At 38.3% G+C, this 25,553-nt stretch overlaps 1 protein-coding gene across 2 annotated transcripts in view; it reads left to right on the forward strand.

The window, feature by feature from the left end:
* Positions 1–25,553, forward strand: part of LOC126298747 (ras association domain-containing protein 8) — an 83,108-nt gene that overhangs the window by 11,887 nt on the left and 45,668 nt on the right. For both annotated transcript variants that reach the window (XM_049990192.1, XM_049990191.1), the window contains exons 2-4: positions 18,902–19,012; positions 19,110–19,763; positions 24,997–25,134. In XM_049990192.1, the coding sequence (XP_049846149.1) occupies positions 18,902–19,012; positions 19,110–19,763; positions 24,997–25,134 (903 nt within the window). The remainder of the gene's footprint in view (positions 1–18,901; positions 19,013–19,109; positions 19,764–24,996; positions 25,135–25,553) is intronic.

A 25,553-nucleotide genomic window follows, 5' to 3' on the forward strand; every position in this document is an offset into this window, starting at 1 on the left:
CATACATGTAATACTGGCAATAAAAATCACCTTGACTATTTCCAATTTAATCTCAACTCTTGTACAGAAAGGAGTGAATTAGATAGTCTTCATTTTCTTTACCTTCCTTCCTGTAAAGAAGTATAATCTGTATGCAGATGGTGTGTGTATGCGTGTGCGTCCGTGCACGTGCGTGCGCTCATATTTAGCTGTCTTGTTTCATATCATTGTATTACTCGCAACTTCTGAAATATCTTTGAGTGAAAAGTCACAGACTTTTGCAGGTTATGAGTAGTATGTTGTTTTGCAACTAGAAAGTGAAATATGCCAGGAATCCACTTGCAGAATACAAAAGAGTGTGTTTTTAAAAGTGCAGAAGAAATGAAATTAGTGAATGGGTGCAGTGCAAATTGGCTCTAACTCAGCCTTGCAACAAAACTAAATGCAATTATCATCAGAAAGTGTAATAAGGAACAAATAGTGTTCCTAATCACTGTAAATATTTTGCCACTAAAGAAAAAAAAATAATATGCAGTGTATGGAGAGGGGAGGGACAGGAAATAATAATCATTTTACAGCTGCTGCAGATGAAGCCATTTAAGCAAATTAATAGTCATACACCCATCCATTTATTGTTTACTGGGTGTATTTCATAGTCCCATATCTCACTCTAAATATGTGACCAAGCAAGTTTTCAAAACACACCTGACCGTTAGTCGGAAGGCACGTGATGTAGATTGTGAAATTTTTCTGTATCCCTTGAAAATTCAAAGATGTTAGTTTAAAAGAGGCCACAACTGATGTGAAATTGTGTTCTACCTCTGATGACGTTCTGGGAGTGCCTCTTCATCCCAGGCAAGGGCCAAGCCCTATAGTCTACTGGACTTCTGAAGATCAGCAACTGTTCGGGGTCTTCTCCTGTGTGGTGCTATTTGTACAGGTGTGTCAGTTCTTGCTGAACATGTTGCAACAATTTTGCCGTCCTCTTATCATCTCTCCACGTTTCAACTGCATAAAAGACAAGTTGAAGATATCCTCTTATCCTTAATCCCTCCCAAGTCTGAATTATATAATGAAATTTTTACTGACTGGGAAGTGCTTGAGGCTCTTGACTCATGTTAGGACCCCAGGCCTGGATATGATTCATAATTGGCTAGTCAAACCTCTGAATGTGATTGATAGACTCTGTCTACTCAACTCTGTCTACTCAACTCTGTCTACTCAGATCATATTTGACCAGAAGATGTTTTCCTTCACAATGGAGAGGCAGTGTAATTATCCTAATCCTTAAACCGGGAACAAATCCAATGTCAGTCGATAGCCATTGACCAGTTAGCATCATTACTGTGCTATGCACATTACTTGAAAGGGTGAGAATCTGGCAATTATGTTGGGTTCTCGGCTCAGAGGGATCTTTGTAAATTTTGTTTCTAAGGAACAGCATTCTCTAAACATTAGCATCATAGTGCAGTTAAAAACACTCATATGGGGTGTGACACCACTTGGTGTCATGTTGTTTTGCTTACCCTCTGTGACTGGGTCATTCAAGGCTCACAACTGGTTTTTTATCATCAGTTTTTATCCCTACAGTTGTTTCAGATCTGAGTTACTACATTGCTTATTGTTGTTGTTGTTGTTGTTGTTGTTGTTGTGGTCTTCAGTTCTGAGACTGGTTTGATGCAGCTCTCCATGCTACTCTATCCTGCGCAAGCTTCTTCATCTCCCAGTACTTACTGCGACCTACATCCTTCTGAATCTGCTTAATGTAATCATCTCTTGGTCTCCCTTTACGATTTTTACCCTCCACGCTGCCCTCCAATGCTAAATTTGTGATGCCTTGATGCCTCAGAACATGTGCTACCAACCGGTCCCTTCTTCTTGTCAAGTTGTGCCACAAACTCCTCTTCTTCCCAATTCTATTCAATACCTCCTCATAAGTTATGTGATCTACCCATCTAATCTTCAGCATTCTTCTGTAGCACCACATTTCGAGAGGTTCTTTTCTCTTCTTGTCTGAACTATATATCGCCCATGTTTCACTTCCATACATGGCTACACTCCATACAAATATTTTCAGAAACGACTTCCTGACACTTAAATCTATACTCGATGTTAACAAATTTCTCTTCTTCAGAAACGCTTTCCTTGCCATTGCCAGTCGACATTTTATATCCTCTCTACTTCGACTATCATCAGTTATTTTGCTCCCCAAATAGCAAAACTCCTTTACTACTTTAAGTGTGTCATTTCCTAATCTAATTCCCTCAGCATCACCCGATTTAATTTGACTACATTCCATTATCCTCGTTTTGCTTTTGTTGATGTTCATCTTATATTCTCCTTTCAAGACACTGTCCATTCCGTTCAACTGCTCTTCCAAGTTCTTTGCTGTCTCTGACAGAATTACAATGTCATCAGCGAACCTCAAAGTTTTTATTTCTTCTCCATGGATTTTAATACCTACTCCGAATTTTTCTTTTGTTTCCTTTACTGCTTGCTCAATATACAGATTGAATAACATCGGGGAGAGGCTACAACCCTGTGTCACTCCATTCCCAACTGCTGCTTCCCTTTCATGTCCCTCGACTCATATAACTGCCATCTTGTTTCTGTACAAATTGTAAATAGCCTTTTGCTCCCTGTATTTTACCCCTCCACCTTTAGAATTTGAAAGAGAGTATTCCACTCAACATTGTCAAAAGCTTTCTCTAGGTCTTCAAATGCTAGAAACGTAGGTTTGCCTTTCCTTAATCTTTCTTCTAAGATAAATCGTAAGGTCAACATTGCCTCACGTGTACCAATATTTCTACGGAATCCAAACTGATCTTCCTCAAGGTTGGCTTCTACTAGTTTTTCCATTCGTCTGTATAGAATTCGCGTTAGTATTTTGCAGCTGTGACTTATTAAACTGATAGTTCGGTAATTGTCACATCAGTCAACACCTGCTTTCTTTGGGATTGGAATTATTACATTCTTCTTGAAGTCTGAGGGTATTTCACCTGTCTCGAACATCTTGCTCACCAGATGGTAGAGTTTTGTCAGGACTGGTTCTCCCAAGGCCGTCAGCAGTTCTAAAGGAATGTTGTCTACTCCCGGGGCCTTGTTTCTACTCAGGCCTTTCAGTGCCCTGTCAAACTCTTCATGCAGTATCGTGTCTCCCATTTCGTCTTCATGTACATCCTCTTCCATTTCCATAATATTGTCCTCAAGTACGTCGCCCTTGTATAGACCTGCTATATACTCCTTCCACCTTTCTGCTTTCCCTTCTTTGCTTAGAACTGGGTTTCCATCTGAGCTCTTGATATCCATACAAGTGGTTCTCTTATCTCCAAAGGTCTCTTTAATTTTCCTGTAGGCAATATCTATCTTACCCCTAGTGAGATAAGCCTCTACATCCCTACATTTGTCTTCTAGCCATCCCTGCTTAGCCATTTTGCACTTCCTGTCGATCTCATTCTTGAGACATTTCTATTCCTTTTTGCCTGCTTCACTTACTGCATTTCTGTATTTTATCCTTTCATCAATTAAATTCAATATTTCTTCTGTTACCCAAGGTTCTCTACTAGCTCTCGTCTTTGTACCTACTTGTTCCCTTGCTGCCTTCACTACTTCATCCCTCAAAGCTACCTATTCTTCTTCTACTGTACCCCCCCCCCCCCCCCCCCCCATTTCTGTCAATGGTTCCCTTATGCTCTCCCTGAAACTCCGTACAACCTCTGGTTTTATCAGTTTGTCCAGGTCCCATCTGCTTAAATTCCCACCTTTTTGGAATTTCTTCAGTTTTAATCTGCAGCTCATAACCAATAGGTTGTGGTCAGAGTCCACATCTGCCCCTGGAAATGTCCTACAGATTAATACTTGGTTCCTAAATCTCTGTCTTACCATTATATAATCTATCTGAAACCTTCTAGTATCTCCAGGATTCTTCCATGTGTACAACCTTCTTTCATGATTCTTGAAGCAAGTTTACCTATGATTAAGTTATGCTCTGTGCAAAATTCTACCAGATGGCTTCCTCTTTCATTTCTTTCCCCCAATCCATATTCACCTACTATGTTTTCTTCTCTCCCTTTTCCTACTCTCGAATTCCAGTCACCACTGACTATTAAATTTTCGTCTCCCTTCACTACCTGAATAATTTCTTTTATCTCATCATACATTTCATCAATTTCTTCATCATCTGCAGAGCTAGTTGACATATAAACTTGTACTACTGTAGTAGGTGTGAGCTTCGTATCTATCTTTGCCACAATAATGTGTTCACTATGCTGTTTGTAGTTGCTTACCCGTACACCTATTTTTTTATTCATTATTAAACCTACTCCTGCATTACCCCTATTTGATTTTTTATTTATAACCCTGTATTCACCTGACCAAAAGTCTTGCTCCTCCTGCCACCGAACTTCACTAATTCCCACTATATCTAACCTTAAGCTATCCATTTCCCTTTTTAAGTTTTCTAACCTACCTGCCCGATTAAGGTATCTTATATTCCACACTCCGATCCACAGAACGCCAGTTTTCTTTCTCCTGATAAAGCCGTCCTCTTGATTAGTGCCCGCCCGGAGATCCGAATTGGGGATTATTTTACCTCCGGAATATTTTACCCAAGAGGACGCCATCATCATTTAACCATACAGTAAAGCTGGATGCCCTCGGGAAAAATTACGGCTGTAGTTTCCCCTTGCTTTCAGCCGTTTGCAGTACCAGCACAGCAAGGCCATTTTGGTTAGTGTTACAAGGCCAGGTCAATCAATCATCCAGACTGTTGCCCGTGAAACTACTGAAAAGGCTGCTGCCCCTCTCCAGGAACCACACGTTTGTCGGGCCTCTCAACAGATACCCCTCCGTTGTGGTTGCACCTACGGTATGGCCATTTGTATCGTTGAGGCACACCAGCTTCCCCACCAACGGCAAGGTCCGTGGTCCATGGGTTGCTTAGCTCCCCACAAATACAAGAGAAAAGCATCCCTCAGCATTCTGTGCTGATTGTTACTCTCTTCCTCGTTACTACCAATGGGTTAGCGACCTCTGTCAGAACAGTAGTTATCACTGCGCTGCATGTTAACTTCCTTTGCATTTTGTATAGCTCCAAGTTTGTAGCTTTGCCTGAACTCCAACTTTAGAGAACTATTCATAGGGATTGTGCTCGAACCCTTTCCCATGGCTTCCAATGTTTTCCTGTGGAAATGTGAGTTGTACATTTCTGTAGTCATGTATCCTGACCCAGAACTGTGTTTGGACAGCTGTTGCTTGGACATTGTTCCACAGCCTTGAACTTTGGGACTCCTCTTTCATTAAAAACTAACATGGTTGACTCATATTCGTCAGTTTAAGATTATCTGAATTCGAAAGCTTCACACTATTTGCTTCCTTGTCCATGCCTCTTGGGGTTTGGATCATGGTGCCCTACTCTGTGTTTACCAGGCCATGATCTCATCCTAGCTTTATTATAGCCGCCAGGTTTATTCATCCTGGAAATTATTGGACCCAGTCCATCATTATTGATTAAGACAGGCCACAGGCACTTTCTAGACGAGTCTTGTAGACAGGCTCCTTGCTGGTGTGTTGATATTATCTTTTCAGTCCCTGTGGTATAAACTCTTGCTCCACAATCATCACATGACAATTTTGTAATCATGCAGTGTAACATCCTTTTCTTTCGTTCAAGGGATCTTGAACATGACATTCTTGGTTGGTTTACCAGTTGACATGTGTTTCAGGACCCTCTGCAGGCATCTCCGCCCGTCCTCCTTAGACTCTGCTCCCTCATGGATTCCTGTGTATTCTTCCTTGTTTAGCACCCAGACCATGAATTAGGACCAATCTATATCAAGGATCTAAAGTTTCAGATGCCCTCATGGTCTTTCAGGATCTATTCCTCTCAGTTCTTCAGGAATACCAAGGTGTCTCTTCATTTACATTAACTGAGACACTGAAACAGTGGACAGAATGGGATATGGTTTTTACGTTGCTAGCTGGTCAGCAACAACACTCACTTCCTAAGATGTACAGCATTTTTATGACTTAAGTGATGGCTATTAAGAGAACCCTACATTTTATTAAACAGTTCTCCCTCGACCATTTTTTAATTTGTAGTGACCAAATGGGCAGTCTCTAGCTATTGCTCTTGTCACCCTGTGATATCTGATCTCTGACATGAGTCATACTACCTGTTCATTGGGCTTTTGGTCATAAGTCATATGGCTAACTCGAAGAATAAACGGTGCCAGGTGCAGATCTTTTGATGCAAAGAAAAACCCCACTCACTCCGAGATGGAACATCATTTGGTGGGCTACTGTCCTTTGTAATAAATTCTACACTATCAAGAAGGCTGTGGCTACATGTTCCTCCTCTTTCTGTTCTTACGGGAAGAAATCCACTATTGCATGTTCCCCCCCCCCCAATATCAGTCATACCAGATTAACTCAGTTTTATCTTTTATAATAAGCCACACCATCCATATTATTGTTGTAAAGCCTTACAGACAGTCCCTCACATCCTGGTTGAATTAATACCCTGCTTCTGGCTCTTAGTGGATTCTTTGCAGTTTATGTTGGCGGAAAATGTATGGACAGTTGAACGGTTTTTTTCATTTCATCTGAGAAAGTTGTTTTTGTCAGCTGTAGCATTTTAAGCTGATTTCAGGCCAGAGTATTTGGGTTGGACTGTCCCCCATTGTGCGTGCTGGGCCAAGGGCCCTCCGCCCTACCTCTTCTAGCAGCCTCATCTATTTTGCACTTTTTAGGAGTTTCCATGATAGAGAACTCTGATGAAGGCAAGACCTTATGGGTTTCTGTTCCTTAATGCTAGCTGACAACAAAAGAACAGATGAACAGGTGTTTATGTTTCCTCCACGAGAATGGATCAGCATGGACTGTTGTCCCCCCCCCCCCCCCCCCCTCATCCTCCTCAAAAAATGAGTAAATCCTGATGCTTTTGGTCTTTTTGTGGGAGAAACTTACCTGAAGATTGGTTGTTGTTGTTGTGGTCTTCAGTCCTGAGACTGGTTTGATGCAGCTCTCCATGCTACTCTATCTTGTGCAAGCTTCTTCATCTCCCAGTACCTACTGCAACCTACATCCTTCTGAATCTGCTTAGTGTAGTCATCTCTTGGTCTCCCTCTACAATTTTTACCCTCCATGCTGCCCTCCAATACTAAATTGGTGATCCCTTGATGCCTCAGAACATGTCCTACCAACCGATCTCTCCTTCTGGTCAAGTTGTGTCACAAACTTCTATTCTCCTCAATCCTGTTCAATACTTCCTCATTAGTTATGTGATCTACCCATCTAATCTTCAGCATTCTTCTGTAGCACCACATTTCGAAAGCTTCTATTCTCGTCTTGTCCAAACTATTTATCATCCATGTTTCACTTCCATACATGGCTACACTCCATACATATACTTTCAGAAACAACCTCCTGACACTTAAATCTATACTCGATGTTAACAAATTTCTCTTCTTCAGAAACGCTTTCCTTGCCATTGCCAGTCTACATTTTATATCCTCTCTACTTCGACCATCATCAGTTATTTTGCTCCCCAAATAGCAAAACTCCTTTATTACTTTAAGTGTCTCATTTCCTAATCTAATTCCCTCAGCATCATCATACTTAATTCGACTACATTCCATTATCCTCGTTTTGCTTTTGTTGATGTTCATCTTATATCCTCCTTTCAAGACACTATCCATTCCGTTCAACTGCGAAGATTGGTTAGCATATGCAAATGACCTGGTTGTAAGTCATGGTTTCAGTTACAGTTGACTCTAGGGCAGTGTTGAGAAAGGAGTCAAATACAATTTTGATAAGGTATGATGGTTCTGTGGGGGACACTCAATTGACAGTTGCTGTTAATAAAACAACATATTAATGGAAAGAGAGAGATTTCATAGCTAGGCAGAAAAAGACTTCAACTTAGTCACCTTTCAAGTCAGCCCAGTCTGTCCAGTGTTTTCCCAGTTAGTAAATTCCATCAGTTAAATGAGATTTTCTAAAGTTTGCAAAATGCTCATCTAGGTCTGCCCTAAGCTCATCATTAATTTCAAAATGTTTCTCAGCCTCAAATTTCTTTTAGCTGGGGAGTAGGCTGAAGATAGAGGTTGCCAATAATTCACTCTGAAAATCTTTCAGTTTTTTTCCACTGCCAAAAGGCATTAGTTGACAAGTGCATTGATGTGATAATTTTCGTCACTTTTACAATCCAGGCATCTTCTCACATGCTTTTGCATCCATTTAGTCCAGAGGACATTTTTAGTAAATACTAGTTATTGTTTCACTCTTTCCAAGTTGATCATTAAGAAAAATCTTTTTTGAATCCCAGGAAAGACTGGCCATAGTCTTTATGGCTGGTGATATGAGCTTCTCCTCATTTGCTGCAAGGGTGTAGATTTTCACTAACTGCCTTTATTGTCATTCGTCTCAGTCGTGAAGTGGTAGACTAATGTCTCACCCACAGTAAAAAACTGGTTGGGTCCAGTTTAGTATAATTCTAACATTGTTAATAAATCCATTTTCTTTTGGCCAGAATTCACCAAATGCAACGCGTATGTGGCACAAAGCTTTGCAGTACTTAAATTTTCGTGTCAAATGTACAACACTCTTTCTTTTGATATACCTATGACATTAGCAGTTTCACTCACCTTTAATCACCCATCACTCAGTACCATACTGTGTACTTCCTTAATGTTTTTTTCCCATAATTTTTGAGGTGTCATCCACATGGTTCGAGAGAAATATCACCAGTTTTAAATTTAACCACTCCAATCCATAGCTGTCGGAAATGAAGGAACAGACTCATTATCATCTATAAGAAGTATGGAAAAAATTGTGTTGACATAAGTGATACCATGAAAACCCTTCTGCTCATCAAGTTATCACTTGAATCAAATTATTGTCCAACATGTTCCATTATAGCTAAAACACTATTTTATTTATATCAATGCCATTTCATTCCCAGACCAAGGAGTTTTCTCCTTGTCTTAATACATACCACTGCAGTATCCCAACTATCTAAGGGATAATTCTGTACCTTGTCATCCAGAATGCTAAATCTGATAAAAGATATACAAATATATCTATTGCTGCCAGTCATGGCGTTTTTAAAGATTATTAACCTTATATCAGTTAGCGGCATATTTTGAGCCGCTAGTGCTAGTCGTCAGGCTTTGAGGCATACACATTATTTAAATGTTATTTATGCTACTAATACTATTCACTGGCTTTTTGAAGTTTAATGTCAGTGAGTTGGCTTTAAACCATTTATTAATATCCATGAAAATATCATTAGCAGATCTTTCTAGAACTGCACTCGACATACTATTTATTGCAATACTTGTGTCATCTACAAACAAAATGAACTCTGCTTCTGGCAGTGTAACTGATGAGAGATCATTAATGTACACAAGAAAAAGTAATGGCCCAAAGATGGATCCTTGTGAGACACCAGATGTCATTTCTTCCCATTCTGATGATGACTGATGACTTAATTCACTAGTCCCTTGCACTGACATCCTTTGTTTCCTGTTAGCAAGGTATGACTTGAACCATTTTGCAGCACTGCCTGTGACACCATAGAATTCTAATTTATTTAAAAGGATGTTGTGGTTCACACAATCAAATGCCTTTGACAAATCACAGAATATACCTGCTGCTTGTAATTTGTTATCTAATGAATTAAGTACATTTTCACTGCAGGTGTAAATAGCCTTCTCGATATCAGAACCCTTCAGAAATCCAAACTGTGTTCTTGATATTATTTTATTTGTGGTCAGATGGTTGAGAAGCTGCCGGTACATTACTTTTTCTAAAATTTTTGAGAATCTTGGCAAAAGTGAAATCAGTCTGTAGTTTGATGGTATCTCTTTATCCCCTTTCTTGAATAGAGGCTTAACATGTGCATATTTTAGCCAGTCAGGAAATGTCCCAGTTATAATTGACTGGTTACACAAGTAACTTGAATTGTACTAAACTCACAAGAACATGCCTTAATTAACTTTGTGGATATTTCATTGCAACCACTAGAATGCTTTGTTTTTAAAGATTTTATTATGGAAGTTATTTCTTTTGGTGAAGTGAGAGACATATTCATGCACCTGAAGCTATTTGTAAAGGCTAGTTTCAGATATTCAAGGGCATTATGTACTGATCCTGACAATTCCATTTTATCAGTAACGGATATAAAGTACTTGTTAAATAGATTTGCCACACTATGCCCATCGGTTACTAATGTGTCATCTACCCTTAATGCTATGTGCTCTTGTTCCTTTCTGGTTCTACCAGTCTCCTCTTTCACTATATCCCATATTGTTTTTATTTTGTTCTTTGACATTGCTGTCTTCTTCTCATAGTACATTTGTTTAGATGTCTGAATTACTTTTTTAAATATTTTACAGTATTCCTTGTATTTAGCTAAATCGTCAGCATTGGAGATATTCTTCGTCGACAGATACATTTTCCTTTTTGTCTTACAGGAAATCTTTATTCCTTGTGTAATCCATGGTTTATAAGACTTCTGTTTAATTTGAGTAACTTTTAGAGGAAAATAGTTTTCAAACATGGTACTGACATTGTTCATGAATGTGCTATATTTTTCATTCATGTCATGAGAACTATAAACATCTTTCCAGTTCATATCTTTGAGCAGTTTTCTAAAACACTCAATTTTTGGTTGATTGACTACTCTCCTGTACTCAGATTTAGCAGTCTTGATAGTCTGCTTAGAATTTACATCTAAAACAAGGAGCTGCATGTCATGATTTGATAGTCCATTTATTACAGGTTTTATGATATGATTTTGCTCCTTTGATTTGTCTATAAAAATGTTATCAATGGCTGTCCTTGAGGATTTAGTGATCCTAGTTGGAAAGTTTAAAGTGTGAGTTAGATTGAAAGACAACATTACTAACTGCAGTAAATGTTTACTGGAAGATTACATTAGAAAATCTGTATTAAAGTCACCAGCAATCAAAATTTCTTTGTTTCTTCCTGTTAAATAACCCAAAAGAGCTTCTAGATGAATTATGAATAGAATATAATTTCCTGCAGATGCTCGGTACATAGTTACTATTATATAGGATCTGTTATGGAACTCTGCTTCTGTTGCACATGCTTCTAGACGCTGCTCTAAACAGAATTTATTAATGTCAATGTTCTTGAATTTATGGCAGTTTTTAATAAATGTGGAAACTCCTCCTCCATTCATATCTACTCTGCATAAGTAGGAAGCTAGCTTAAATCCTTAAATGTCTAACATATCTATACCAGTGGTCACTTGATGTTCAGAGAGGCAGATTATGTCAATTTGGTTAGATGAATTCATTTCATCAATACAAATGAGTAGTTCATCAACTTTTTTCTGAGTCCCGTAATGTTCTGGAGTAATAAAGATAACTGATACTGCATACTAATGGGATTATAACTGCTTTGGCGAAGATGAACTGGCAGTTTCTGATTACTTTCTGTTAAACATAGTTTAAATGGAGGCTGTATGCTAAAATCTGACTCCTGTTCATGTGTTTTCTCAAACTGAGTGTGTCTGCCAATCTCTCTTAAAACTCTTTTTTTTTTCTCCCTTCCATATCCTAAAAAACGCCTCCCTCTGACACCTGTGACCACTGGTATTTTACCACTTGTGACAGTGTCCTCCCCTTAAGTTTTCTGCAGTCAATCCAGACAGTTTTCCCTTCCCTTTCCTATTGAGGTGAAGGCCATGCCTAGTGTAGTCCCATCTATTGATAGCATCCACAGGAATCAAACCAATATGGGACCCTATATCCGTCCTAAGCAGCCACTCCAACTCCAAGCTCACCCTCCCAACGGAAGAGTTCAAATGAGGCCGCTCTTGGCGTCTCAACACAGACACAAATCCCACACTCGTATGCTTTGTTGCTGATGCTATCTTCACCAGGTCACACTCTATGGAATATTCAGAGTCTCCGCCAGTGCTGTTTCCCGGACCACCCACTATAACCGTGGCATCGTCCTTTGTGAAATCCTTGCATAAAGATCCTACATCCTCTGTTACCTGGTCCAGATCTGCTCTAGGCTTGGAAAAGTTTGTGACCTGGTACTCTGGACCTAGATTTCCCTGCCATGGGAGCTACCTAACAACAGAATTACCTTAAACACAATTCAACTATGTCTTAAACTTCAATTTTTGTAAAACAGTCTGACAATAGCAATGATTTCACATTAGCAAAAGAGATCATAATTACTGGAAGCCAAATTGAAGTTGTACAGTGAGTGTTCAAACTACTTCTGAGGTTGCTCTATGCTCACAACTTGTTAACACCTGTTGATGAATTACAGTTGGATATTACTGGTTCATTCAGTGGGCATAGTACACAATCCCTATATGAAATTTCTCATGAGCTAGCATTGTTGTGCATCAGAAGTACACTGGATGTCAGTATTCCAGAGTGTTTGTTTTGTAATGTTCTTTGAAGCTTTATTATTAGTTTCCTGCACACTGTAGAATTGATTTTCATATGTCGTTCTATAAAAAGAACAAGCAGCGCACCTGTACTGCCCTAATAGACACCATTCATTTATTTATTTGTTCATTCATTCATTCATTCATTCATTGTTGTCCTCTTTCTAGATACAATAGGCTGTAACATATTAAATTATATTTATGTGAATTATTGTGACAATTTTTCCCCTATTCTGAAAACTGAAGGAAGTTTATAGTATCTAGCTTACTATTTTCTCTCTCTCTCTCTCTCTCTCTCTCTCTCTCTCTCTCTCTCTCTCTCTCTCTCTCTGTTTCTCTCTCCGTTTCTGCCACACTGACAAAGATATAATTCAGTGCTAATTAAAGAATTTCCCAATATAAGAGTTTGTTGTTCAGCCACTTATGGCAAAAAATATGGCACTGTGTTAACTATTCTTATTCATTGTAGCCCATTTAAATGACTTTTTGAATCTGCATATGTTGTCTGCTAGTAACTTTACATATTTATCTTAGTGTACATAGTGTAACAATATCACCACCCCATCACCTCTCTGTTTTCTGTCTCATTCACATATGCTATGCAGGAAAATGGCTGTTACAGTACCACCATACAGACCCAAATTAATCTGATGTCACCTTTGTGTTCTTTACATAGGATGTATGTGTGAGGAAGTAATAAGTATCTTGTCTCTTAATGGAACATACACTGTTGGTGTCTTGAGAGTAATTGTTTTATCATACATATATTTCTTGTAAAATCTAATGTTAAAATTTGTTAAGCATCTTTGTGGTGCTCATGTATTAAATAAATATACCTTTGACGGAATTATGCAGCTCATGTCCTCAACTTTTCTTCCTCTTCTAATTGATCCAACTATTCAAGTGTTCCTGACAAACATCACAATATTGAAGAATTAGTTGAGTGTGAAGTCTGTAATCAACTATTTTGAGGTGTATGTTACACTTACTGAGGTTTATTCCACCGAATATGATTCTGATGTTCATCTTCATCACAACTAGAGTTATCCAGTCATTCCATTTTAACTCGTGACGGGTGTATATTAGCAAATTTTGACAGTTGACTGATTGCTATCAGTAAAGATGTTAAAAAGAAAAGGAAAATCTGTCCTCAACCAAAAGATTTATTTGAGCACCATAGTGTTTTACTAGGCGTGGCTCTATTGAAGGTAATATGTCCTTACATTCCTGTAATCTTTGAACTCTCTTACCTAGCCAGCTGTAAGGGAACCTAGTGTTTAAAGTCTAATATAAGTCACTGTGAAGCTCTGCAGCTCTCATATAAACAAGTAATTACAAAAGATGAAAGACGTAATCAGTGACAGAAAATAATCATACAATTTAACCCCACACTTTTGTATTAGTGGTTTAAAACTGACTCTAATAGAACTGTGTCAGTGGTGTTTGCAGTAGTAGCCTTAGGGTTTTTATTTTTACTTTTTAGCAATCAGTTGATTCTGTAAATAATGGTCTTTCAGTCACAAGATATAAATTTGTCACTTCTGTAAGTAGTATTGATTTAAATTTGCTCTGGATATTATTGTATTGTCAATATTCTTTGTGATTTCATTGTGGAATGTTTTCATAATCATGGGTGTGACACATGAACTCCATAGATTAACTATAAAATAATTTTAAAATATCCCATACTATAGATTTCTCTTTCAATATATATCATTTAAAAGAAATTGATTATTTTTTTAAGTCTGAATATAATTTTGTTGTAATGGATGAAAACCTATGTTATTAACCAAAATCAATGTGTCACAGGTGTGACAAAATTCAGGAGTACAACATAACACTTTGACCTTCAATACTGAAAACTTACTTTATTAGCCATGAAAATATCAGAAAGAACATAATACTATTTTCAAAATAATAGCATAATTTCCGTTGTCACGGGTGTGACATAATATTGTCACAAGTGTGCAAACTTCTCTCAATATTTCAGAGAAATGAAGGTGGACATTGGATTAAAATTACATTTTTGGCAATATAATAAATCAGTTTGCTCAATTAAAGTGGCGTTGTTGTTAAATTAATTTAAAAAATCAATTCCTTAATAGAAACTAAGAAACATCTCCCTTTTAACTGAAAAACACTCTTGGTTGGTTGCTTCGTTGGTTAGTTGATTTGGTGGGAGGGGCCAACAACGAGGTCATCGTTCCCATCAGATTAGGTGCTCTTTCAAAGTAACCATCTTGGCATTTGCCTGAAGCGATTTAGGGAAATCACAGAAAACCTAAATCAGGGTGGCCAGACACGCACTTCAACTATCGTCCTCAGGAACACCAGTCCAGTGTGCCAACCATGGTGCCACCTCACTTGGTCCTCTGAGTTCTTCAGCATATTACACAATGTGGAAAATGAAGCATTGTCATGTTCAGATAAATAAAGGAACATACACAGAAATATACACATAATTTCCATTTGAAATGTAGGAGGATTCAAAATTTTAACAACATTCTTTTCTAAAGAAAGAACTTAAATGTAATTTTCATTAGTGCAAAAGAGTTTCTTTTCTTTCTCATGTGGTATTAAAAACATGATCTTGATTTCACTAACCACACACTCTGATTGGCAAACAGCGAAAAAATTCTGTCCATTTCCCTTCTCCCTTTGAATCTCTATGGTCAGAAAAGCTCTGGCTTTCATATCCATAGTTGGAATTATGGTTGATGTACTTCATTTTCTGATTTTGCTTGATTATCTTCAATATTAGACTCTTCAGAATCTGAATAAATGTCAGAATATTTCAGCTGTTTCTTAGATTTAGTGATTTCCCAAAAGATTTCATATCTTATTGTTTCACTGCCTGGTGTTTCTGCAGATAAAATATAATGATTGTCATAGTTTCTAAAATAATAGTTGGAATGCACTTTAAGATTTGGAATGACATCTTCCCAAAACCTTGACTGCCTTTTCTTTGTCTTGTCAACATCACTGCTTGAAACGAACAGAACTTGAATGTCATTCAATTTACCATTAGCATACTCAGAAAATTCCTTTGTATTATTCACTGCTACTTTCTGACTAATGTTTCCTCTCCATATGGTTCTCTTCACTGTTCCCCCTACCCCATCAGCAGCCACTTTGCCATGTGGCAAAGAAATTCCACTTAATTTCAACTCTCAAACATGATTTGCCATGGTAGATTTACGACAATGTAAATCTATTTATCAGAAAACATGATTTTTTTTAAATTTTTACATTAAAGAAAAGTTCTTGGCGAAGTCAACTTGCATGGCAACATCATTCTTTGTAAGCTCTTCCTTACGACATTCAAAATATTTGGCTTTTTTTTCTCCTTATCCAGAAATGTCTTTTAAATGTTGAGATATGGTCCTCTAGTTCTTCAGTGACTGGTTTCGGCGTTGATGTATTTTCCATCAACTTTGGCACTCTGTCACAGTCCGTCCACTGCTTCCATGAGAGAATTTTATCATGATTTTCATTAGTCAGCCACAATGAGAGGTCATGTTTACACTTTGTGCATTTTCCTGCCATGCAATCCTCATTTTGTACATCACAAGTAATTTTCTGAAGTAACTCTTTAGAAGAATTAGGAAAATCTGGAATCACATGTGAAATGCTTTCAGTTAGAAATTTAAAATGTACGTGGTATTTACAAATACACACATTGTGAGGTCTTTCTGACACTGTGTGTGTGTGACTTGGCCTTAGTTAATAAAATGTTGACGTTCCTAATGGAGTATCAGGACTTGTATTCTTTAATTCGTCATAGGTTCACCAAGTCATAATCATATGCTTCTTCTGAACCTCCTCTCATTTTCCACTAGTGTGATCATTAACAGATTTTATGTCATGAATACCAAGAATAGTTAGACTAACATCATCTCAACAAAAATACTCAATTAGTTAATTTTTTTGTTTCAGCTGACAAACTTCTTGAACCTTTTGCGGGTCTCTTAACTTTTTTGTTTCAGCAAGATCCAGTTCCTAAATCAGTTTCCTATCAGCAGCGGTCTGTTTGCTTTGACTATTAGGAAAAGACCTTATTGTCTTATATACAGCCTAGCATAATGTTTGAGGACATTTGTAACACTGTAAGTCACTGGCGTGATTTGTTTCCGACATATTTTTACGTTTTCTGCCCCTACACACCCTTTGTCTAGTTTCATCCTTCTCTGTCTTTTTTAGTAGACTGTGTTTGTTCACCAGCATTTTCTCCGTATTCCTCATTCTTCTTATTCTCTCCCTCCCTCCCTCCCTCCCTCTGTCTCTCTGTCTGTCTCTGTCTCTCCTTTTAAGTATTCTTCATTCTTCAATTGCTCTTCCTTCATTTTATGCTGCAGCTTTCTCATTCTTTCTGTTGAAGAAGTCATTATCCAGGAATGCAAGATACATTATTTACATTTATTTTCAATGTCAGTAGACCTGTATTTGTTTTGTATCTTACCAGTTTAACAATTCACATGAGCAGAACCAGCTTGTTTCAAATTTTACATACTGGTATTTCATTACATTGGAAATTTTTAAAAATGTGTGCATATTGTCACACCCATGAAAAATATTACTGTCACGACTGTGACAGCATTCCGGGATAAAATACAGTTATTCTCAAAAAATAATAGTTTTGGTTTGGCAATTAATATATTTTCTTAACATCAGTTCCCTAGAATATTAAAAATTATGAAGTACTTGTTGAAACAAGAAGCAACTTTATTTTTTGTCACAGGAGTGACAGTAATCCCTGTCACTTTCAAAAGAGAAGAAAACTCAATAGGAAGATCACCTGGAAAAAATCATTCAATGTAGGATATCAAGGAAGTCTATTGTTACATAGCAAGTTGCTCATGGTTGCATCATCTGTTCCACAGAAAGCAAATCAGTTCAGCCAATATAACAACGTTTCGTGGTGTTCATCGAGTACATTAATGTAAAATCTTGATTACAGTAAAAATGAGTTTCAAATCCTTAAAGTTTATGTTTCATTAGTGCATTCACATGCCCAAGTACATACTTCCCTGATTTTCTAAAAACGGCAATTTGTCTCATTTCATACAGACTGAGCCTCTGTCCTCCTCTGCATGTCTGTGTGCACAGTACTAAGATAACTGTAACATGACATATCTGAATAATCTATCTCAAACAGCTGGATTGGGAGAAGTATTTTTATGAGGTATTTGTCACGGAAGCCCGATAGTCATTCAGTAAATGATGCCCCAAATTTTTTTACAGCTGTTAATGTAAATAGGAAAATGTCCCTTTAGATGCTTCAAATTCGATGTTTCTTCTGCACATGGGCGCAGTTTCGAACAGTTCACACAGATGGCAGAGCTGTAGTGAACCATCAAAATGACATATATGTAAGGCACACTTTGCGAACAGTGTGGTTTAATTGAATCCTTTGTTACAGAAAAATACCATTGTAAACATCCATAAATTGTTGTGTACAGTGTATGGTAATGATTGATAGCAATAATCTTGAGCAATGGGTAAAGAGAGTTAAAACATCAGTAAGTGCAGAAACTGAGCTCCAAGCTATAATCTATGTTCGGAACATCCTGTCACAGCCACTGCTCCTGACTTGGTGAATCACACGGATGCCACTATTCATGCAATCTGGCGCGTCACAACTTGACAGTTGGCTCTGCAGCTACTGGCGAGTGCTGTAAATTTGTGTGTTGTTATTGAGACTCACAAATATTCAAAGGTGTGCCCAAGGTGGGTTCCATGAACGTTGACAACAGACCACAAGATTCAGAGTGATGCCATTTCATCTGAACTGTTGGAGCAGTTTGGGGCCAATGGAAAAGCCTTTCTTTCATGCATTGCTACAGCTGTAAACAAAAAGGCTGTTACTGGAGTGGCACCACTTGCAATCACCAGAAATGAAGAAATTCAAGGCAGTTTACATTGTTGGCAAAGTTGTGATGACAGTCTTTTGGGATAGTGTCCGTGTCATTTTCATGGATTAGTTTCCAAAAGGGGGTAAATCATTAATTCAGAGTCTTGTGTGAAGTCTCTGAACAAATTCAAGAATTGTTTCTGACCTGCTCAGTCTGACAAGAATCCAAAATAAATCTTTCTTCAACAAAACAATACATGCTCAAACCCAAGTCTCGGAGTTCGTAAACACACCACAAAATTGGTTTGGAATTAATTGCATCATCCAACCTTTAGCCCAAATGACCCTCATACAGTAAATATACTTTTAAGTATATGAATTCATCTTTGAGTGTACATAGGAGTTTTCTGTAATTAAGGGTGTGCCATTTGTTGCACAGTTTATGCGATTAACTCCATAAATTCGTATGCTTCTCTCATTCTTGTTGGAAGTGGAAATGTGTATGTAGATATGCTCCGTTTCTTAGAGTTTGTCTATGGTTTTTTTGAGTAGCTTTTATTTAAGAAGAAATTATTAGACTAAGAATTGGTATGAAATCTACAGAATGTAATATATTAGATTGGCTTTTGTTTTAGGATGTTGTTTATGCGCTGGCACATGCCACAGGGAAGACTGGTCGGTTCACTCTGATTGAAAGGTGGAGAAATGTTGATAGACTTCTTGCACCACATGAACATCCACTTGAGGTGTGTTGGTAATGTTGTTACTCTTCAAAAGTATTTATGAAAGCTTTTATTCTGTAAAATGAAAAAAATTCTCAAACAGTTCTGTTTTGTCCTATAGATCTTGACAAAATGGGGAGAGTATTCAAATGATGTGCAATTCATTCTGGAACGTTCCAAGTTGGAGGGACCAAGAATAAGTGGACAGCAACAAGTCCGTCAAAAACCGGTGGATCCCCTACGAGGCCTAGTTACGACAGCTACATCACCATCTTTGGGGCTTAACGAATCACCCGACTGGCGTACAAATTCACCACATGTGCCAGATCGGAGTAAAGACATTAGGAAATCACTGACATTCAGTGGTGGCCATCATGGACATGTGCTGACAGAAATAAGACGGGGTGACAATGTAGGTATAGTTAAAGGTGTACCTCAAGTGAAACAACCACTGGAGGTACGAGATGACCAAGATTTGCCTAATAAGGCATTAGACAATGGTTCTCCTAGTCAGACCGTGAACTCTTCTAATTCTGATGGCACTGCCTCACCTTTTGGTTACCGCAGTACTGGACAGGGAAGACGTGACGCTCCTCCTCCACCGTACAGAGAACCACCCAGACCTTCATCTCCACCTCAACGCTGCCTTCCACCATATCGTGACCCACCTCCTCCGGTACATACTCCACGAAATGGGCCTTCACCAAGCCGAGAGACAGCAGTTTCACCTCCGCCATCAGCTAGCCGTAGTAAACCAAAGAAGAATCTGCTCAAGGTAGGTTACATAAGCAAATATCAATGATGCACAGTTTGGTCCCTTAATACAAGAAAATATTTTCAGATTTGAGAACAAATCAGAAGTTGGAAAGTGTAATTTTAAAAGTTTCATTTGCTCTGTAAATACCTTTTTTGTTTTCTGTAGCAATTTCATATGTATTTTTTCATCTGTTTTTATTTTGAGATCTCAAGTTTTTGTAGGTACACACAGTTTGCTATTCTTTCTATAACCATTTTCTTTGGGGAGGGGATGGGGGCTCAACTGTTAATCTTAACAAATTTTCAGAATTGCTGAAATTTAAGAATGCCCCAGGGCCTGGTGGAATCCTTATCAAATTGTATACCGAATTTACAGCTAAGTTAACTGCTCTTTTAACCATAATATAACATAGAGCTTCAAATAGAAAAGCTGTGCACAGTTGTTGGAAGAAAACACACATCACAGCCATCTGCAGGAAGGGTAATGAAAGTAATCCACAAAACTAGCATCCATTATTATTGACATCTTAGAACATATTCTGCAACCAAATGTAGTGAGGTATTCCAAATAAGATAACCCCTTCTATTCTATCCAGCACGTGTTCTGAAAACATCAGCTGTGCTAAACCTAAGTTTTGCTTTTCTCACTTGACATCCTGAAAGCCTTGGATCAAGACAGCCAGGTAGAAGCAATCTATTCGTTGTGTTAAACGTTTGACTCACTACCATACCAGCACTTACTAATGAAAATATGATCATGTGGGTTATCAAGAGACATTTGTGACTGGGTTGAGGAGTCCTCAGTAGGGAGGGTGTAGCCTTGCAGTCTTAGGTGGAGAGTCAGCAACGGATGTAGAAGTAACATCGTGTCAACGTCGTGAGTGCCCCAGGAAAGTGTGTTCAAACACTTGCTGTTTATCTCGTATATTAGTGACCTTGCAGACAATATCAATATTAACCTTAAAAGTTTTTGCAGATGATGCTGTTACCAATAATGAAGCACTACACAAAAAATGTACAAATAACCAGGCAGATGTTGATAAGATTTCAAAGAGGTTGAAAGATTGCTAGAAATGTAAAATTATACACTGTACGAAAAGATAAACATATTGACTTTTGATACAATATCAGTTATTCACAATTAGAGTAAGTCAGTTTGTACAAATACTTGGGTATAACAATTTGTAGGATTATGTTAGTGCCCCTGGAAAGTGTTTTCAGGCACTTGCTGTTTATCTTGTATATTAGTGACTTTGCAGACAATATCAATACTAAACTTAAACTTTTTGCAGATGATGCAGTCATGTAGACTCGTAGGTAAGGCAGGTGGCCGACTTTGGTTCATTGTCGGGGTCAGGATATTGAGGGAATACAGTCAGTCTACAAAGGATACTGCTTACAAGTTACTTGTGCATCCCATCTAAGAATATTGCTCCAATGTATGGGACCAGTACTAGATAGGACTAATAAGGGATATATTGAGCCATGGTAGACCATTACAGAAATGCTGATAAAACTGGACTGGTAGATGCTTGAAGATAGATGTCAACTATGCATTGAAGGCCTACTTACAATCTAGAAACATACTACAACCCTCTATGTATTGTTCCTGATGGGACCACAAAGACAAGATTACATACACAGAGAAATGTGAGCAGTCAGTATTCCCACACTCCTTACACAAGTGAAATGAGAAGAAAACCTAATATGTGTTGCTGTGGGAAGTACCCTCTGCCATGGACTTTACAGTGGTTTGCGGAATATGGATATAGGCATAGAGAACATATTAAAAATAATAATTGTTTGTTGTGCAGCTCTTCATTTTGTTTACAAATTCTTGTATATAAAAATTTCATGATTTTGTAAACTTCGTAGTAGAACTCTGACATTTATTTGATACCACTAAATACAGGGTGTTTCAAAAATGACCGGTATATTTGAAACGGCAATAAAAACTAAATGAGCAGCGATAGAAATACACCGTTTGTTGCAATATGCTTGGGACAACAGTACATTTTCAGGCGGACAAACTTTCGAAATTACAGTAGTTACAATTTTCAACAACAGATGGCGCTGCAAGTGATGTGAAAGATATAGAAGACAACGCAGTCTGTGGGTGCGCCATTCTGTACGTCGTCTTTCTGCTGTAAGCGTGTGCTGTTCACAATGTGCAAGTGTGCTGTGGACAACATGGTTTATTCCTTAGAACAGAGGATTTTTTTGGTGTTGGAATTCCACCGCCTAGAACACAGTGTTGTTGCAACAAGACGAAGTTTTCAACGGAGGTTTAATGTAACCAAAGGACCGAAAAGCGATACAATAAAGGATCTGTTTGAAAAATTTCAACGGACTGGGAACGTGACGGATGAACGTGCTGGAAAGGTAGGGCGACCGCGTACGGCAACCACTGAGGGCAACGCACAGCTAGTGCAGCAGGTGATCCAACAGCAGCCTTGGGTTTCCGTTTGCCATGTTGCAACTGCGGTCCAAATGACGCCAACGTCCCCATATCGTCTCATGCGCCAGAGTTTACACCTCTATCCATACAAAATTCAAACGCGGCAACCCCTCAACGCCGCTACCATTTCTGCACGAGAGACATTCGCTAACGATATAGTGCACAGGATCGATGATGGCGATATGCATGTGGGCAGCATTTGGTTTACAGACGAAGCTTATTTTTACCTGGTCGGCTTTGTCAATAAACAGAACTGGCGCATATGGGGAACCGAAAAGCCCCATGTTGCAGTCCCATCGTCCCTGCATCCTCAAAACGTACTGGTCTGGGCCGCCATTTCTTCCAAAGGAATCATTGGCCCATTTTTCAGATCCGAAACGATTACTGCATCACGCTATCTGGACATTCTTCATGAATTTGTGGCGGTACAAACTGCCTTAGACGACACTGCGAACACCTCGTGGTTTATGCAAGATGGTGCCCGGCCACATCGCACGGCCGACGTCTTTAATTTCCCGAATGAATATTTCGATGATCATGTGATTGCTTTGGGCTATCCGAAACATACAGGAGGCGGCGTGGATTGACCTCCCTATTCGCCAGACATGAACCCCTGTGACTTCTTTCTGAGGGGACACTTGAAAGACCAGGTGTACCGCCAGAATCCAGAAACAATTGAACAGCTGAAGCAGTACATCTCATCTGCGTGTGAAGCCATTCCACCAGACACATTGCCAAAGGTTTCGGGTAATTTCATTCAGAGACTATGCCATATTATTGCTACGCATGGTGGATATGTGGAAAATATCGTACTATAGTGTTTCCCAGACCGCAGCGCCATCTGTTGTTGACAATTGTAACTACTGTAATTTCGAAAGTTTGTCTGCCTGAAAATGTACTGTTGTCCCAAGCATATTGCAACAAACGGTGTATTTCTATCGCTGCTCGTTTAGTTTGTATTGCCGTTTCAAATATACCGGTCATTTTTGAAACACCCTGTATATACAGTGTGACAATTATTGAACTATATAAATGTAAGTTAGTTACAAACTATGGCATTCAACATATAAATGTCATTACAGATATTCGGATTTAGGTTATGACATGTTCGATATGCCTGCTTAATTGACAACAATGTGATGCAAACGAATAGCGAAATTCTGCATGACCAGCTGAAGTGTAAGAACATTGATGACATTGATGACTTCCTGAATGGCTGTTTTTGGGTCAGCAATGGTTTTGGAGTTATTGCTGCACACATTGTCTTCAATATATCCCCATGGAGTCGCATGTGTTCAGATCCATATAATATGGCAGTCAATGGAGGCTCATGCCAGTGGCCTCTGGGTACCCCAAAGCCAGAATGTGGTTCCCCAAAGTGCTCCTCCAGGACATCACTCTTCTGCTTTGATGGGATCAAGCTCCATCTTGCATGAGCCACATCTTGTCGAAATTGGGGTCACTTTGGATAATGGGGGTGAAATCATCTCCCAGAGCCTTCACATACCATTCAGTAGTCACCGTGCCACCAAGGAACATCACACCGATTATTCTGTTACAGGACAGTCACCCACTGAGGGTGAAGAGACTTCTCGATTGCAAAATGCTGATACTCAGTCCCCCAAATGTGCCAATTTCGCTTATTGACAAACCCATCCAAATGAAAGCAGGCTTCATTGCTAAACCAAACCGTACCATGTGCATACTAATTCCCATCATTCCCCAAAGCCAGTCATACAGTTTGAACATCTGAACTCAGACCGTTCAGAAGTAATTTTATTTCATATAGTTGAATAATTGTCACCCTGTACATTTTCCTGGTACACCCATTGCGTATTTTATGTAAATGTAAGTTTTGTTTTGACCAGTCTATGTAATTTTGGTACCCAAAGAGAATTTAATCTTAGCTGCTACAGTATAATTATCAAGTTTTTGTTTAATACTTCATTACTCTCAATACTTGAGCATTTGTTTTATTTGTACTGCAGCCAGATTATTCCCTAAAAATTAAGTTCATTCTGTTTCATAGTTCTGCTAGGTCTTGTTTCATCTTTTTCATGCACTTACTGGACTTTTGACATCATTTACTAGTTTTTTGACATGTACAGTAAACCATTCAGGTGATAATCTGCACTTATTAGAATGATAATTTGTCTTATTTTGTTGTTGCCAACTAGTACACGTGAGCAATTGTCTGCCTTGCATCTCAATTTTCATTTGTCAAGAGTTCTACCATCTTTTCTACTTTTTCACCCTGAAATCAATTTTTCCAGTTGTATGATTCCTTTGATTCTCTGATTTGTGTCAATTCTGTTTGCAATAACTTGTTTCTAATTGTTTCCTCCATTACCACCCCTACTAAAAGTGATTTTGCTTCTTGTACTTCTGGTTGCCTGTTCTGTAAACTAATGTTCATGTCAGTTGTTATTCTTAAAGTTCACTGTAATTACATTTCAGTTATATCATACAATTTTAAGTTGTTATTTTTCTCTACTTCTCCAAAGTAGATAATTATATTGATTGGTTTTTATTCTTTCATGTGAACCTGGCATCATTGTAATTGTATTTCAGTCTTGTATTTGCTCTAATCAAGGTTTCAATGTGATCAGGTGAATGTAATTTCCTAGCTCAGGTACATTGCAACTAAACCTTCCCTTAAGGCCTGATTCTTTGGTTATAATTAAGTTACATAATGGTTTGAATTGTACATAAATACGATGTCAGGCTTTGTATTTAGTCTAAAATTGTGATACATTTTTATTTATATCATAGTGATGTGTAAATGTATTTGTAGGATTTTCAGCAGTCTGTGGAGGGGAATGGCGATTGCCATCAAGAGTCTGTTCTTTACAATGCCCAGTACAGAGATCTGATGAGGCTTGTCAATTACCAGAGAGAAAAACTTGCTGCCCAGCAGGCAGAAATTGCAAAGGTATGCAGTTCATTGGAATTTATAGTATTTCAGCCTTTAAAATATTGGTATTGCTTAAATATGTCTTTTTATGTTCGTAGTGACATTATTGCTTTTAGGCTAGAAGCACATTTCCCTACCAACGATTTCTATTTAGGTTTTTGTGGCAGCATTGGTCCTCTAAACAACAACATTGCCAGTTGTATCTCCCATCCTTATTCAACCAAATTTGTAATCTGTCTACAATGATCTTATATTTTAAACACTAGATTTACACATGTTTGTTGGATTTGTTGACAACTGTAACTAAAAAAATTTGGATTGATGATAATTTTATTAATTCTGTAACAGGTATAAGAAGTGCAGCCTTGGGATTTGATGCACAATAGTATGGGAGATGTAAAAACATCTAAAGCATAACACATTACTTTTAATACAAA

Source organism: Schistocerca gregaria, chromosome X, assembly GCF_023897955.1.
Source record: "Schistocerca gregaria isolate iqSchGreg1 chromosome X, iqSchGreg1.2, whole genome shotgun sequence".
Taxonomy (NCBI): Eukaryota; Metazoa; Arthropoda; class Insecta; order Orthoptera; family Acrididae; genus Schistocerca; species Schistocerca gregaria.